Below are 16,332 nucleotides of genomic sequence, written 5' to 3'. Positions count from 1 at the left end.
CATTAATAAGCGTTTTGTGAATGGGACAAGCTGTGTCTCCCCTTTCACCAGACCAGACCTCTTCATGGGAATAATTCACCCAGACACATCCATGCAAGGTCAGGGCCTGACTCTGCCCATATGGCCCTGTAGGTATAACCATCAGGAAAGGTGTGTATGTGTGAGTGAGTGAGTGAGTGAGTGAGTGAGTGAGTGAGTGAGAGAGAGAGAGAGATAGAGAGAGAGAGAGAGAGAGAGAGAGAGAGAGAGAGAGAGAGAGAGAGAGAGAGAGAGAGAGAGAGAGAGAGAGAGAGAGAGAGAGAGAGAGAGAGAGAGAGAGAGAGAGAGAGAGAGAGAGAGAGAGAGAGATAGCGAGAGAGAGTATGTGTGTGCATGTAAATATATTATTTTGTGTGGGAGGTGTTGTTAGCAATCATGTGTGTGGTTATGACTAACTATCTCTCCTAAGGATGCTCTCACTTGACAATCTTCACGATCTCTATACAGATGTTTGACAGAAGTCACAGTGGGGGTTTAAAACTACAGCAACACAGAGCGAGAGAGAGGAGAGAGAAGAAGATAATTACATACAAGATGCTTAATTGGCCAGAATTAGCATATGCCTCAGTGCGTGTGTGTAGCATGTGCACTGGGCCAGAGGAAAGAAGAAGGGAGAGCTGAAACAACAACGTAACAGGGCCTTCCGACCGGCTGGCTTCCGGGTTAAGCGGGGAGTGTGTCAAGAAGCAGTGTGGCTTGGCGTGGTCGTGTTTCGGAGGACGCTTGTCTCTCGACCATCGCCTCTCCCGAGTCCGTACAGGAGTTCCAGCGATGGGACAAGACTGTAACTACCAATTGGGGAGAAAAAGGGGTAAAAAGTACCCAAAAAATAAATATACAAGAAACAGTGGGATGAAGATGGTAATCCAAAAGGGCATTTTATTTGTGTGCCCACAAACCCTCGTCCTCAGCCTCTCAACACCAAGGTTTTTATTTGTGTGCCCACAAACCCTCGTCCTCAGCCTCTCAACACCAAGGTTTTTATTTGTGTGCCCACAAACCCTCGTCCTCAGCCTCTCAACACCAAGGTTTTTATTTGTGTGCCCACAAACCCTCGTCCTCAGCCTCTCAACACCAAGGTTTTTATTTGTGTGCCCACAAACCCTCGTCCTCAGCCTCTCAACACCAAGGTTTTTATTTGTGTGTCCACAAACCCTCGTCCTCAGCCTCTCAACACCAAGGTTTTTATTTGTGTGCCAACAAACCCTCGTCCTCAGCCTCTCAACACCAAGGTTTTTATTTGTGTGCCCACAAACCCTCGTCCTCAGCCTCTCAACACCAAGGTTTTTATTTGTGTGCCCACAAACCCTCGTCCTCAGCCTCTCAACACCAAGGTTTTTATTTGTGTGCCCACAAACCCTCGTCCTCAGCCTCTCAACACCAAGGTTTTTATTTGTGTGCCCACAAACCCTCGCCCTCAGCCTCTCAACACCAAGGTTTTTATTTGTGTGCCCACAAACCCTCGTCCTCAGCCTCTCAACACCAAGGTTTTTATTTGTGTGCCCACAAACCCTCGTCCTCAGCCTCTCAACACCAAGGTTTTTATTTGTGTGCCCACAAACCCTCGTCCTCAGCCTCTCAACACCAAGGTTTTTATTTGTGTGCCCACAAACCCTCGTCATCAGCCTCTCAACACCAAGGTTTTTATTTGTGTGCCAACAAACCCTCGTCCTCAGCCTCTCCAACACCAAGGTTTTTATTTGTGTGCCCACAAACCCTCGTCCTCAGCCTCTCAACACCAAGGTTTTTATTTGTGTGCCCACAAACCCTCGTCCTCAGCCTCTCAACACCAAGGTTTTTATTTGTGTGCCCACAAACCCTCGTCCTCAGCCTCTCAACACCAAGGTTTTTATTTGTGTGCCCACAAACCCTCGTCCTCAGCCTCTCAACAGCAAGGTTTTTATTTGTGTGCCCACAAACCCTCGTCCTCAGCCTCTCAACACCAAGGTTTTTATTTGTGTGCCCACAAACCCTCGTCATCAGCCTCTCAACACCAAGGTTTTTATTTGTGTGCCCACAAACCCTCGTCCTCAGCCTCTCAACACCAAGGTTTTTATTTGTGTGCCCACAAACCCTCGTCCTCAGCCTCTCAACACCAAGGTTTTTATTTGTGTGCCCACAAACCCTCGTCCTCAGCCTCTCAACACCAAGGTTTTAATGAATGACTTACTGCATATGATCAATTAAACAAATCACCAGGATGAGTTAGACTCGCTGCCTGCTAAGTATGAATGTGAATAACCACACAGAGGATTATATGAACGTAACATAAATAAAACATAATGTTTGAGGGAAAAATATGAGAGAATATTTTGTTGTGGTTGTGTAACGTAAAAGAGAAGAGCAGAATCTGTAGTCTCGTGTTACACGTGTGTGTGTGTGTTTGAGTGTGAGTGTGAGTGTGTTTGAGTGTGGGTGTGTGTGTGTGAGTGAGTGAGTGAGTGAGTGAGTGAGTGAGTGAGTGTGTGTGTGTGTGTGAGTGTGTGTGTGTGTGAGTGAGTGAGTGTGTTCGTGTGTGTGTGTTTGTGTGTGTGTGTTTGAGTGTGTGTGTGAGTGTATGTGTGTGTGAGTGAGTGAGTGTGTGTGTGTTATGTGTTCTCTCCGACAGACAGCTCCTTTTATTCTCAGCTCAATGAAAACAGAAAACCGCTCCTTCCTCCTGTGCTTTTACAGAGCGGAACAACTAACACAGTCTTAAAGGATTGCGTCTGAACCGAATCTACACTTATTACATTCAAATTGTAGGCTTGTGTACAATGGCTGCAAATCAGGCCCTATGCTCCGCAGCCTCCCTGACTAGCACTACACCAAATTGCGGTAAGTGCAGTTCTATTTCGCACAGGAAGACAAATGACTACGGAAGCCATGGCGAATAGAATGAAAAGAATAAGGGTTTTTGCCTTACGTAAGGGAACATCTTTTAAACATGGGCTCTACGCCCTCATCCCTACAGTAGTTATCCAGTGGAACAGCTGCGTGACGAGGTTGAAGCGGTATACAGGATCTCTGATATTCCCTGAGTGGGAGCATGCTACTACTACTGCTGCTGCTTAGCAGTAAGGGCAGGTGGTGGGGTCGTGAGGGCGCTGGTTTGCTGTAATGTCGCAGGTTTGGGGAGAGTGCGTGTGTTTGGTGTGTGTGTGTATGTGTGTGTGTGTGTGTGTGTGTGTGTGTGTCGAAGGTTTGGGGAGAGTGTGTGTGTGTTTATTTGGTGTGTGGTTTGGGGAGAGTGTATGTGTTTGGGGACGAACATTGGAGCTCAGGAGTAATCCATCATCAGTCACTGGTGGATAGTGTGTGTGATAGTCATCTGTGTGTATGATTACAACAGTAAGGAGCACAGAGGGCCTCTACCCAGGCTCAGACACACCAAGATCTGGGAAGGAAGGGGACACAGAGGGCCTCTACCCAGGCTCAGACACACCAAGATCTGGGAAGGAAGGGGACACAGAGGGCCTCTACCCAGGCTCAGACACACCAAGATCTGGGAAGGAAGGGGACACAGAGGGACTCTACCCAGGCTCAGACACACCAAGATCTGGGAAGGAAGGGGACACAGAGGGCCTCTACCCAGGCTCAGACACACCAAGATCTGGGAAGGAAGGGGACACAGAGGGCCTCTACCCAGGCTCAGACACACCAAGATCTGGGAAGGAAGGGGACACAGAGGTCCTCTACCCAGGCTCAGACACACCAAGATCTGGGAAGGAAGGGGACACAGAGGGCCTCTACCCAGGCTCAGACACACCAAGATCTGAGAAGGAAGGGGACACAGAGGGCCTCTACCCAGGCTCAGACACACCAAGATCTGGGAAGGAAGGGGACACAGAGGGCCTCTACCCAGGCTCAGACACACCAAGATCTGGGAAGGAAGGGGACACAGAGGGCCTCTACCCAGGCTCAGACACACCAAGATCTGGGAAGGAAGGGGACACAGAGAGCCTCTCCCTGGGCTCAGACACACTAAGACATAGACACAGTATAGATGCTGTCTGAAACCATATGCGTGAGTGTGTGTGTGTGTGTGTGTGTGTGTGTGTGTGTGTGTGTGTGTGTGTGTGTGCTTGTGTGTTTGTGTGTGCGTGCATGTGTGTGTGCGTGTGTATCCATGCTGTCAGGGACACTGAATGGTTCAGGGAAAAGCTTGGCATTCAGATGTCATTTCCCTCGACTCAGACTTCTGATACATCCATCAGGGAGCCATATAAATAAAGTATACACAAACACTCGCTGCTGGAGTCCATTTTGGTGTATGTGTGTGTGTATGTGTGTGTGCTTATCCATGTTGTATGGTGTTAGGCAGACTCCATTCCCTTTGTGTGGTAGGGTTCAAGGTTCACCAGTTCTCCCCATGTGGCACAGCCAACAGCCTATTCTTGTCTCTCACTCTATCTTGCTCTTTCTCCTTCCCTCCCTCTCCTCTCTCTGCCTCTCCATCTCCCTCTCTGCTCTCCCCCGTCTCTCCTCTCTCTGCCTCTCCATCTCCCTCTCTGCTCTCTCCCATCTCTCCTCTCTCTGCCTCTCCATCTCCCTCTCTGCTCTCCCCCGTCTCTCTTCTCTCTGCCTCTCCATTTCCCTCTCTGCTCTCCCCCGTTTCTCCTCTCTCTGCCTCTCCATCTCCCTCTCTGCTCTCCCCCGTCTCTCCTCTCTCTGCCTCTCCATCTCACTCTCTGCTCTCCCCCGTCTCTCCCTCTCTGCACTCCCCCGTCTCTCCCTCTCTGCTCTCCCCCGTCTCTCCTCTCTCTGCCTCTCCATCTCCCTCTCTGCTCTCCCCCGTCTCTCCCTCTCTGCTCTCCCCCGTCTCTCCTCTCTCTGCCTCTCCATCTCCCTCTCTGCTCTCCCCCGTCTCTCCTCTCTCTGCCTCTCCATCTCCCTCTCTGCTCTCTCCCATATCTCCTCTCTCTGCCTCTCCATCTCCCTCTCTGCTCTCCCCCATCTCTCCTCTCTCTGCCTCTCCATCTCCCTCTCTGCTCTCCCCGTCTCTCCTCTCTCTGCCTCTCCATCTCCCTCTCTGCTCTCCCCCGTCTCTCCCTCTCTGCTCTCCCCCGTCTCTCCCTCTCTGCTCTCCCCCGTCTCTCCCTCTCACTCTGTCCTTCTCTCTACATTTTCCCCACACCACCACCTTGGTACAACACAGATTTATAATGTCTATTCCTCACAGTTCCAAGTTTCTTGCTGCATTGACTTTTGCACAACCTGCAGGGAAACATACATGCACACAACCCACATATAGGCCTTTTATCTAAAGAGAACCATTCTTATGTGTGCAACCTTTGGAAATCCAATGTGTTTTGATATTGAGTTCTGATACAGGACCTAACAGTCATTAACTAGTCAAACTGATGGAATATTTAACGATGAGTGTGAATTAACTATTGATAATGAGTCTCTCTGCGTTGTTGAATAATGCAGAGATCCACTGCTGCTTCATTTCAACACACCCCTCTTCACTGCTTCTACTAAGGCCAGAGAAAAATACAACAATGGACTTCCAACAGTAGGATCTGCATTAACATAATGTTAATACACTTTTAGATAGGGACAATTAATGCTATTCAATGTGGTAGTCGTTGGAATGCGTGGTGGGTTTCACTAAATCACTAATAGGTTTACCACCGCCATCGACTTGCTCGTAAATTACTCTGTCCAAGCTTCCGGTTTACAACCAACACGTTCACTGACCTTTGCACCTGCGGCAACGCAGTTCATTCGACGCAGCTGATCAATTCAACATTGTTCTATAAAAACAGGTTATTCAAATTTCAGGCCTCAAATGTTGTGTTGTAGCACCCGCGGGCTGTCGTTTTCACCTTTGTGGCTGCAGAAAGGAAAATTAATAAAAAACAATAATCGTCTAATTCCGTCAACAGTCTCTTTATCCCCATCCGGGTGTCGTTTGATGTATGTCAGTTAGAGCCGCTGCTACGCTCGGGCGAGACTCACTCAAAAGGCACAAAAGGCGGGCGTAACGTGGTGTGGAGGAGAGGAACACGAGAGACAGCAGAACATAGAGTTTCACAGCTGATTTGGGCCCTTGCTTTGCGTTTCTATTAGAGCCAATATATATTTCCTGGATACTTTGGTGAGATGAGATGAGGCCTCTCAATCCTTCTCTACCTCCCCTTCTGGCACGGCCAGTGCGAGCTGAGCAGTGAACAGATGCATGTTTTTACATATCAAAGCTGTCAACTGGGCCCCGCTCGGCTCCTTCCATCACGCCTCTAATGCTCTTTGCTTCAGAGGACTGTACCTCGGCCCTTGATCGAGTTACTAAACGCGGCGGCTTTGCTGCTGCTCCGTCTCTTAGTCGTCCACGCTGAGGTCTGGAGACGCAGCTGAGAAAAACGTCTCAGAGGGATTGGCTCGCTCTCACACGGCGGGAGACAGGCCAAGAGAGAGAGGGAGGGAGGGAGGGAGAGAGATAGATGACAGAAGGGGAGGGAAGGAATGGGAGAGACATAGAGGGAAGGAAGGAGAGTGAGAGGAGGGACGAGGGAGAAAGAGGGCGAGAGAGAGAGAGAGAGAGAGAGAGAGAGAGAGAGAGAGAGAGAGAGAGAGAGAGAGACAGAGTGAGAGAGAGACAGAGAGATACAGAGAGAGAGATTTTCTCTGCTACCGCATGGCAAGCGGTACCGGAGCGCCAAGTCTAGGTCCAAAAGGCTTCTCAACAGCTTCTACCCCCAAGCCATAAGACTCCTGAAGAGCTAATCATGGCTACCCGGACTATTTGCACCCCCACCCCATCTTTTTATGCTGCTGCTACTCTGTTAATGATCTATGCATAGTCACTTTAACTCTACCCACATGTACATATTACCTCAACTACCTCAACTAGCCGGTGCCCCCGCACATTGACTCTGCACATACCCACCTGTACATAGCCTTCCTACTGTTATTTTATTTTACTTTTGCTCTATTTCAGCATAACGTTTTATGCAGTTTTCCTCATGGTTGTATTTACAGCAATGTTCTCAAATTGTTCAGATAACATTAAGAAAATAACATTCTTCTGTGGGAATTTCAGTACTTCAGCATAATGTTTTCTACAGGTTTCCTATTGAAAGTCATGTTCTTAGAACATTAAGAAAATGTTCCATTAAACCAAAAGAAAACACTACTAACGTTCAAAGAACGTTATTTAAAAACATATACATTCCATTCTCAGTGTCAACAAAACTCGATCCTCTGTCTTGTTAAGTATGTTCAGGTGTGTAGGCCATGCCCACTAATTGGCCACACCTGACCGTAATGAAATAGGATCGAGTTGAATGGACTAAAATGAACAGCTTTGTATGAGTTAAAAAAACATGTCATGGTAGCTCCATCCTGGTGCCACAGTGGACTAATTCCATGGATGAAGATCATAGGTTCAAATCTCACTGACGCCATGCCACAATACAAAATTAATGTGTTTGCATGATTAATGCCTAAGGAATTGAATTTCCATGTGTCCCATCTGTGCTTGGAGTTCAAAACAGTTAACCCAAACTAAGCTAGCAGTGTTATTAAAAGTCATATTGAAACATGTTCTCAGTATGTTATTTAATTACCTTCAAATAACCTATAATTTCCATTCTCAGAACATTAATATAACCTCCCAGGAAAACTTTCAGGAAACCATAGAAAAACGTTCTCAGAACCTCTCTACAGCCTAAAAATGTAAGTTCCCAGAATAGCCAAAAATATCACGTTTAGAAAACGTTCAATTTTAACGGTCAGGAAACGTATGGCTTCGTTCCCTGAACCAATGGGAAATCAAAAACGTACGTTCCCGCAACTCCAAGTAACCAAATGTGCTAGCTGGGTACTCTCCCTCAGGGAAGAAAACATGTTGTTGTTTCTACTTTTACTTTTGGCTCAGAGTGAAGATGGGACCTTCAGGGCGGAGGGATATTTTTCACTGAGGGCCTATTTCATTAGTTTCTTAGGATGTAACTGGGGCAACGTTATATACAGAGACCTGTTTACTATGTTAAGCATTAGACTGTAGGTTTTTAGTATTCAGATTATATTTTCAGTTACTGGCACAGGCCATTTGAATGTATGGTGTGTTTCCATGGGTATGGCTCATGTTATAATACGGAGGGATGATGATTAATTCAGAGGAGAATGGTACAATTTACCAACTTATTGGCTAGATGAGTGTTCCATGGTGAACATTATTCTTATAAAAATGGCTTTGGAGATAGTTCATTGCGTTTTGTTTGAATATATTAAACCTTTTATGTAACTGTATGCTGTTATTAGTTTGTTGAGTCTGAGGAGGATAGCCATTTAACATCAAAGACGGAGGACATTTTTTATTTTTTCATATCTTCTTAAAAGGGACAAAATAATTTTTTTTGCGTAGTACGGGCAAATCCTATTAGGATCGTTTCGTCTTTGTTTTATCTGCGTATTTTCCTGATGAAGAGAAACAGCATGACAAGCCTGCCTAACAGATATTTTCATTAATGTGATTGATTGCGGAGGGATGCTAAAAAGCTTCTGGACAGGCCTTTGAGTTAGTGTCCCCTTGTTATCTTGTTTGCTTTTATTCCAGATCTAATTGTGCTGCCCTAAGACAAATGATACGCAGAATAGTAGTCTCACCGCCGCTGCCTTACGACACAAAGGCAGACTGGATCATCTTGACCTGTTGCTGCTGGTGGGAGTGATTGCCAGTGGTGTAAAGTACTTAAGTAAAATACTCAGGTAGTATTTTACTGGGTGACTTTCACTTTTACTTGAGTCATTTTCTATTAAGGTATCTTTACTTATACACAAGTATGACAATTGAGTACTTTTTCCACCACTGGTGATTGTTCTACCCTGGTACCGAACTGTCTGTTCAAGCAGTTGGCACACAGTTTGGACAGTCATCGGTACAACACAAGACATGCAACCAGAGGTCTCTTCACAGTCCCCAGGTCCAGAACAGAGGCTGGGAAACACACAGTATTAAATAGAGCCATGATTACATGGAACTCTCTACCACCCCAGGTAAGTCAAGCTAGCAATAAAACCAGTTTCAAAAAACAGATAAAAGAACACCTTACTGCACAAAGGGGACTGTGAAGAGACAGCCATTTTATATATATTGTATTGCAATTTGCACTGTACTATGTATTAGACCTAGATATTGTGTGTATGTACTGATATGTAGACTATGTAACGTTTTAAATGTATGTATTTCAGTCCTTGACTAATAATGCTCTGGACTATGTATTATGTCATGTTTCATGTGGACCCCATGAAGAGTAGCTGATGCTTTTGCAGCGGCAGATGGGGATCCTAATAAATACAAAATACCAAAGAATAGAGGGAAGAGGAGCTGCATCCATTCATTTCCTCTTCTGAAAAAATGACCTTTTTCCATCTTCAGATAGGCATTCAGAATGTATGATGGTCTCCGATGCCTTCTATAAAGTAGGATCCTATCGAACCACCTAGCTAGAAGTCAATCAATGTGTGTCAATTGTCCTGGTGACCCACAGTGATACATGTTTTTTTTGTAGCCCTGCACTAACACACCTGATTCAAAAAGTGTCTCAATATCATCAGTATTTTTGACTTTGTTTTGTTTTACCCCATATGTAACTCTGTGTTGTTGTTTTTATCGCACTGCTTTGCTTTATCTTGGCCAGGTCGCAGTTGTAAATGAGAACTTGTTCTCAACTGGTTTACCTGGTTAAATAAAGGTGAAATAAAATAAAAATAAAATAAAAAAAATCATTTACGTCATTTAGCAGACGCTCTTATCCAGAGCGACTTACAGGAGCAATTAGGGTTAAGTGCCTTGCTTAAGGGCACATCGACAGATTTTTCACCTAGTCGGCTCGGGGATTAGAACCAGCGACCTTTCGGTTACTGGCACAACGCTCTTACCCACTAAGCTACCTGCCGCCCTAATATACAGTATACTGTTCTACTAATGGTTTGCTTCTTCCCACAACATTGCATTGGAGATGTTGTGAGAGGCACAATATCACCATGTTCACCTAATATGTTTTGGTCATTTAGCAGACGCTCTTATCCAGAGCGACTTACAGTTAGTGAGTGCATACATTTTCATACTGGCCCCCCGTGGGAATCGAACCCACAACCCTGGCGTTACAAACGCCATGCTCTACCAACTGAGCTACACGGGACTAATATATTTGCACCCTCATTGCCTCCCTACATCTATTCATGTGAGCTGCCTGTCTGTGTGAGGCCTGAGGATCTAAAGTGTTGTTGTAGAGAGTGAGCTGAGGTGAATGATCTTCTTAGTGGCTAAATCCTTTGTTGACCATTTCAGCCATTTCATCTGTGCATAGCCGAGCCCAGCCGCTAACCATTGATATGCGCTGTCTGTCATCAGTATTATAATAACAATCAATTCACATCACAACTTCATAAATTCTCCTCGCAGAGCCATCTCATTAATTACTTAACGCAAATGTGATGGCCATAACAAAATAATAAAAAATAACAAAAAAGAACTGCGGTTACTTGAGTTCCTTCTCCATTATAGTCATTTTGTGATTGATTATTTGTGACTGTTTGCTCCATAACTGTTCATAGTGTACTGTCTACTCCAAATACACACCTAGGGCCAGTATCCTGGATACAGATGAAGCCTGGTCTTGGACTATGAAGCCCTTTCAATGGAGAATCTCCTGTTTGTGATCATCTGGTTAGTGAGTATTTTATTGGCTTAGAGAGAATATATATGGCAGTTTTGATTGGAACATGTGAGGGCTAAACTAACTAACTAACTAACTAACTAACTAACTAACTAACTAACTAACTAACTAACTAACTAACTAACTAACTGGGTCATGTGATAAAACAATGGGGATTCCAGTCATGAAAACTTTAAAGCACCAATAACAATAGACCAATCTGAATGTATGGCACACAGTCACAGAATCAACCCTTTCCATAAGTTTCCCTTATTTCCTATAATCACTTGCCAGAGAAAATGGTTGCATTCACCCGGCGTCATGCATGGATTGCTTTCATTTCCCTCGTTTTTTTCTCTCCTGAAAAACGTCCATGCCTGTGAATGAGTGACACCGCTTTGAATCCCCGTCTATCATTTTAAATATTCAAATGTACATAAATGAATTCAAAATAAATACCAGCAGGAAATAATTTAGCCTTCTGCTAATTAGGCGTTAAGCTATCTTTGAATGTCACATCTTAAGGAGGAGTGGGGTTTCAATGGGAAGCAGTACAGTCCTGTACTGGAGCTGAGGGTCTATTCTGACGCCTGCTGACAGTTTGTGTGTATGTGCGTATGTGTGTGTGTATGTGTATGCATGTGTGTGCGTGTGTGAAGCGTGGGGATCTATAACCAACTCCTCAGCCTCCACTCAGCTTCACACACACAGGCCCTAGACATGGATCATGTATGTGCCTTTGTGTCCCTGTTAGCTGGTAGCTAGGCTATCCATCCCTCAGCTGTAGCACTGTTCATGCTCCTCTCTAAGAGGCTGAGAGGTGTGAAGGGGTGCTGCCTCTGTGTCTGAGCGACCTGACAGATAAAGAGGATGGGACCAAAGGAGGCTGGTGGGAGGAGCTATAGGAGGATGGGCTCATTGTAATGGCTGGAATGGAATTTATGAAAGTAGGTCCCGTGTAGCTCAGTTGGTAGAGCATGGCGCTTGCAACGCCAGGGTTGTGGGTTCGTTTCCCACAGGGGGCCAGTATGAAAATGTACACACTCACTAACTGTAAGTCGCTCTGGATAAGAGTGTCTGCTAAATTACTAAAATGTAAAATGTAATGAAACGTAGTCAAACATGTGGTTTCCATATGTTTGATGTGTTGAAACCATTCCACCTATTCCACTCCAGCCATTACCACGAGCCCTTCCTCCCCAATTAAGGTGTTACCAACCTACGGTGGATGGAACTCATGTTCCTTTCGTTCAAAGGAAAATTGGATGGGTGTGGAGAGGAAGAGAGGTGTGGAGTGGATAAAGAGAGAAAGTGCACTCTTAGAAAAAAAGGTGCTAGAAGAACCTAAAAGGGTTATCGGCTGTGCCCATAGAAGAACCCTTTGAATAACAATTTTTGGTTCCTGATAAAACCCTTTTGGGTTCCATGTAGAACCCTTTCCATAGAGGGTTCTACATGGAACCCAAAAGGATTCTACCTGGAACCAAAAAGGGTATTCTAACTGGAACAAAAAGGGTTTTCCTATGGGGACAGCCGATAACCCTTTTGGAACCTTTTGTTCTAAGAGTGTGGGAAAGATCCATTGAGGCTGCTGTTCTGTTACACACATGCTGTAGGTGTACACAAGCAAATACACATTGAGTGTGGTCTGGTGTGAATGAGGCAAAGAGACAGACCTAACACATAAACAATAACAGGTACTTCATTCAGACACAGCATCCGAACACACAAACATGCTCCACACAACTCCACCCACACAAACCCTGGCCCACACTCAAACCAACCCTCTACTCACATTGTACGATGAGCTCCACCACAGCTTCCCTGGGCTTCACGTTGAACCCGTTGAACTGACTGGTCTGGCAGCGGTAGGAGCCGGTCATCTCTCTGGACACGTTGACGATCCGCAGCACCCCGTCGTAGCTCTCCACCTGCAGGCTCCCATCCGGCATGGGCGCCTCCTTATCGGCCCGAGACCACAGGATAATGGGCTTGGGCTTCCCTGAAACCAGACACTCGAGCTCCACCGTGTCACCCTCCCGAACCACCAGGGGGCTCTTACCCCGCGGCACTGTCAGGTTGGGAGGAACTAAGAAAGAGAAAAACAGAGGAGGGACTGATATGGGGCTCTAGAAAGTCGGCTGGCGGGGTAAGGGGGAATGGTCGACGGGGGAAGAGGGGGAGGGATGGGGAAGCGAATGAGCATCCATGTTGCGATGGATTTGATGGAGTTTGAGTTGAGTGCAGCTGAGTTGAGTATTCGGTCACATACACACAATGCTAGTATGGATAACCATGCCACGGAGCGAGTTGGAGAGATGGCTGTTAGCTCGGATCAAAGTATCTACAGAACAGTATGAAAAGTCACCAAGCATGGTGACCAACAGGGAAAGGGTTAAATGTAAGTTAGTGTTGTCACAATAACAGAATTCTGACTTCAATACCGATACCAGGTTCAGTATCACAATACATGATACCATCACGATACTTGATACCAAAACGATTCCAAAACGATACCAAAACAATACCAAAACGATACCACGGCAAAAAAAATAAGGCATATTAACCAAAGTCACAGAATGGCACTTGATCCAGACAGATAAATTCAGTTACTGCTCTGTTCAATCGTTGGGCATCTTCAATATCCTTAGCATTTATTTTTACATCAACATTTTTCAGAGACAGCCATACAGTTTAAGTCGGAAGTTTACATACACTTAGGTTGGAGTCATTAAAACTTGTTTTTCAACCACTCCACACATTTCTTGTTAACAAACTACAGTTTTGGCAAGTCGGTTAGGACATCTACTTTGTGCATGATACAAGTAATTTTTCCAACAATTGTTTACAGACAGATTATTTCACTTATAATTCACTGTATCACAATTCCAGTGGGTCAGAAGTTTACATACAATAAGTTGACTGTGCCTTTAAACAGCTTGGGAAATTCCAGAAAATGATGTCATGGCTTTAGAAGCTTCTGATAGGCTAATTTACATAATTTGAGTCAATTGGAGGTGTACCTGTGGATGTATTTCAAGGCTTACCTTCAAACTCAGTGCCTCTTTGCTTGACATCATGGGAAAATCAAAAGAAATCAGCCAAGACCTCCACAAGTCTGGTTCATCCTTGGGAGCAATTTCCAAACATCTGAAGGTACCACTTTCATCTGTACAAATAATAGTACGCAAGTATAAACACCATGGGACCACGCAGCCGCCATACCGCTCAGGAAGGAGACACGTTCTGTCTCCTAGAGTTGAACGTACTTTGATGTGAAAAGTGCAAATCAATCCCAGAACAACAGCAAAGGACCTTGTGAAGATGCTGGAGGAAACAGGTACAAAAGTATATATATCCACAGTAAAATGAGTCCTATATCGACATAACCTGAAAGGCTGCTCAGCAAGGAAGGAGCCACTGCTCCAAAACCGCAATAAAAAAGCCAGACTACGGTTTGCAACTGCACATGGGGACAAAGATCGTACCTTTTGCAGAAATGTCCTCTGGTCTGATGAAACAAAAATAGAACTGTTTGGCCATAATGACCATCGTTATGTTTGGAGGAAAAAGGTAGTGGCTTGCAAGCCGAAGAACACCATCCCAACCGTGAAGCACGGGGGTGGCAGCATCATGCTGTGGGGGTGCTTTGCTGCAAGACGGACTGGTGCACTTCACAAAATAGATGGCATCATGAGGAAGGAAAATTAGGTGGATATATTGAAGCAATATCTCAAGACATCAGTCAGGAAGTTAAAGCTTGGTCGCAAATGGGTCTTCCAAATGGACAATGACCCCAAGCATACTTCCAAAGTTGTGGCAAAATGGCTTAAGGACAACAAAGTCAAGGTATTGGAGTGGCCATCACAAAGCCCTGACCTCAATCCTATAGAAAATGTGTGGGCAGAACTGAAAAAGCGTGTGCGAGCAAGAAGGCCTACAAACCTGACTCAGTTACACCAGCTCTGTCAGGAGGAATGGGCCAAAATTCACCCAACTTATTGTGGGAAGCTTGTGGAAGGCTACCCGAAACGTTTGACCCAAGTTAAACAATTTAAAGGCAATGCTACCAAATACTAATTGAGTGTATGTAAACTTCTGACCCACTGGGAATGTGATGAAATAAATAAAAGCTGAAATAAATCATTCTCTCTACTATTATTCTGACATTTCACATTCTTAAAATAAAGTGGTGATCCTAACTGACCTAAGACGGAATTTTTACTATGATTAAATGTCAGGAATTGTGGAAAACTGAGTTTAAATGTATTTGGCTAAGGTGTATGTAAACTTCCGACTTCAACTTTATATGCATTAATGAATCAATCAATTTGACTTTGTTTTTATCAATCTAACTACATAATGGTAATAAATTATTTGAATGGTAAATCTCTATTGATAAACAGGGTAAATCAAGATGTAGCTTAGGCCTATTCACAATATAGGTGAATGCATGTTATTGAGCTTGTTTTGGCTGATTTCATTGGGATACAGGTGAACTTATTTTATTGTACTGATCAACAATATTTGTATAGTAGTAGCTTCTTTTATAAAAACATTTCTACATGCCGTGTCACATTATTCAAGTGTGTTAACTTCTGTGCAGCATAAGTGGGGAGCTAACATGATGCAGCTCAGACTCCCAGTGCAGGCTAGCAGTGAGTACGTGGAGCAGGCAGGGAGCTAACATGATGCAGATCAGACTCCCAGTGCAGGCTAGCAGTGAGTAAGTGGAGCAGGCAGGGAGCTAACATGATGCAGCTCAGACTCCCAGTGCAGGCTAGCAGTGAGTAAGTGGAGCAGGCAGGGAGCTAACATGATGCAGATCAGACTCCCAGTGCAGGCTAGCAGTGAGTAAGTGGAGTAGGCAGGGAGCTAACATGATGCAGCTCAGACTCCCAGTGAAGGCTAGCAGTGAGTAAGTGGAGCAGGCAGGGAGCTAACATGATGCAGATCAGACTCCCAGTGCAGGCTAGCAGTGGGTAAGTGGAGTAGGCAGGGAGCTAACATGATGCAGCTCAGACTCCCAGTGCAGGCTAGCAGTGAGTAAGTGGAGCAGGCAGGGAGCTAACATGATGCAGATCAGACTCCCAGTGCAGGCTAGCAGTGAGTAAGTGGAGCAGGCAGGGAGCTAACATGATGCAGATCAGACTCCCAGTGCAGGCTAGCAGTGAGTAAGTGGAGCAGGCAGGGAGCTAACATGATGCAGCTCAGACTCCCAGTGCAGGCTAGCAGTGAGTAAGTGGAGCAGGCACAGTGAGCGCTATAATAAGGGGTCGGCTGCGTTGATAGACAGGCTTGATCCGTCAGACACATTTGACAGAAGTACCGAAAATAACACAAATTGTAGTACTGAAACGTTTTTCATGTTCTAGTATCGAAAAAGTACAGAAGTTTCGGTAAACCGTGCAACACTAATGTAAGTAAGCGATGTAAAAACAATGAAGAGCTGATGCACAGACAGACGTCATGAGCGAAGGTCAAAGAGAGGAATAAATAACTAAAATGCATCGGACGTGATATATTTGCTTCCAATAAAATAAAACTTAATGGTAGAGTCAGCAATATGACGTAGATGCACAAAGTAAACAGCATTGTGGGTCAATTTCCACAATAACTAAAAGCGTTGGAGCACGAGGCTAAACTT

The 16,332-nt window shown here is 45.1% G+C and overlaps 1 protein-coding gene and 1 non-coding gene across 4 annotated transcripts in view; both read right to left on the bottom strand.

The window, feature by feature from the left end:
• LOC121548651 (MAM domain-containing glycosylphosphatidylinositol anchor protein 2-like) overlaps positions 1-16,332 on the bottom strand; it is a 321,553-nt gene that overhangs the window by 79,725 nt on the left and 225,496 nt on the right. For 2 of the 3 annotated variants that reach the window (XM_045210138.1, XM_045210139.1), the window contains exon 9: positions 12,481-12,801. In XM_045210138.1, the coding sequence (XP_045066073.1) occupies positions 12,481-12,801 (321 nt within the window). The remainder of the gene's footprint in view (positions 1-12,480; positions 12,802-16,332) is intronic. The other variant, XM_041860170.2, reaches the window with a different exon arrangement.
• On the bottom strand, positions 10,097-10,170 carry trnat-ugu. Its single transcript has one exon. It is a non-coding gene; the product is annotated as a tRNA-Thr (tRNA).

Source organism: Coregonus clupeaformis, chromosome 33 (assembly GCF_020615455.1).
Source record: "Coregonus clupeaformis isolate EN_2021a chromosome 33, ASM2061545v1, whole genome shotgun sequence".
Classification (NCBI taxonomy): Eukaryota; Metazoa; Chordata; class Actinopteri; order Salmoniformes; family Salmonidae; genus Coregonus; species Coregonus clupeaformis.
The sequence above is the reverse complement of the archived record's forward strand: the minus strand, read 5'-3'. Positions and strand labels throughout refer to the sequence as shown.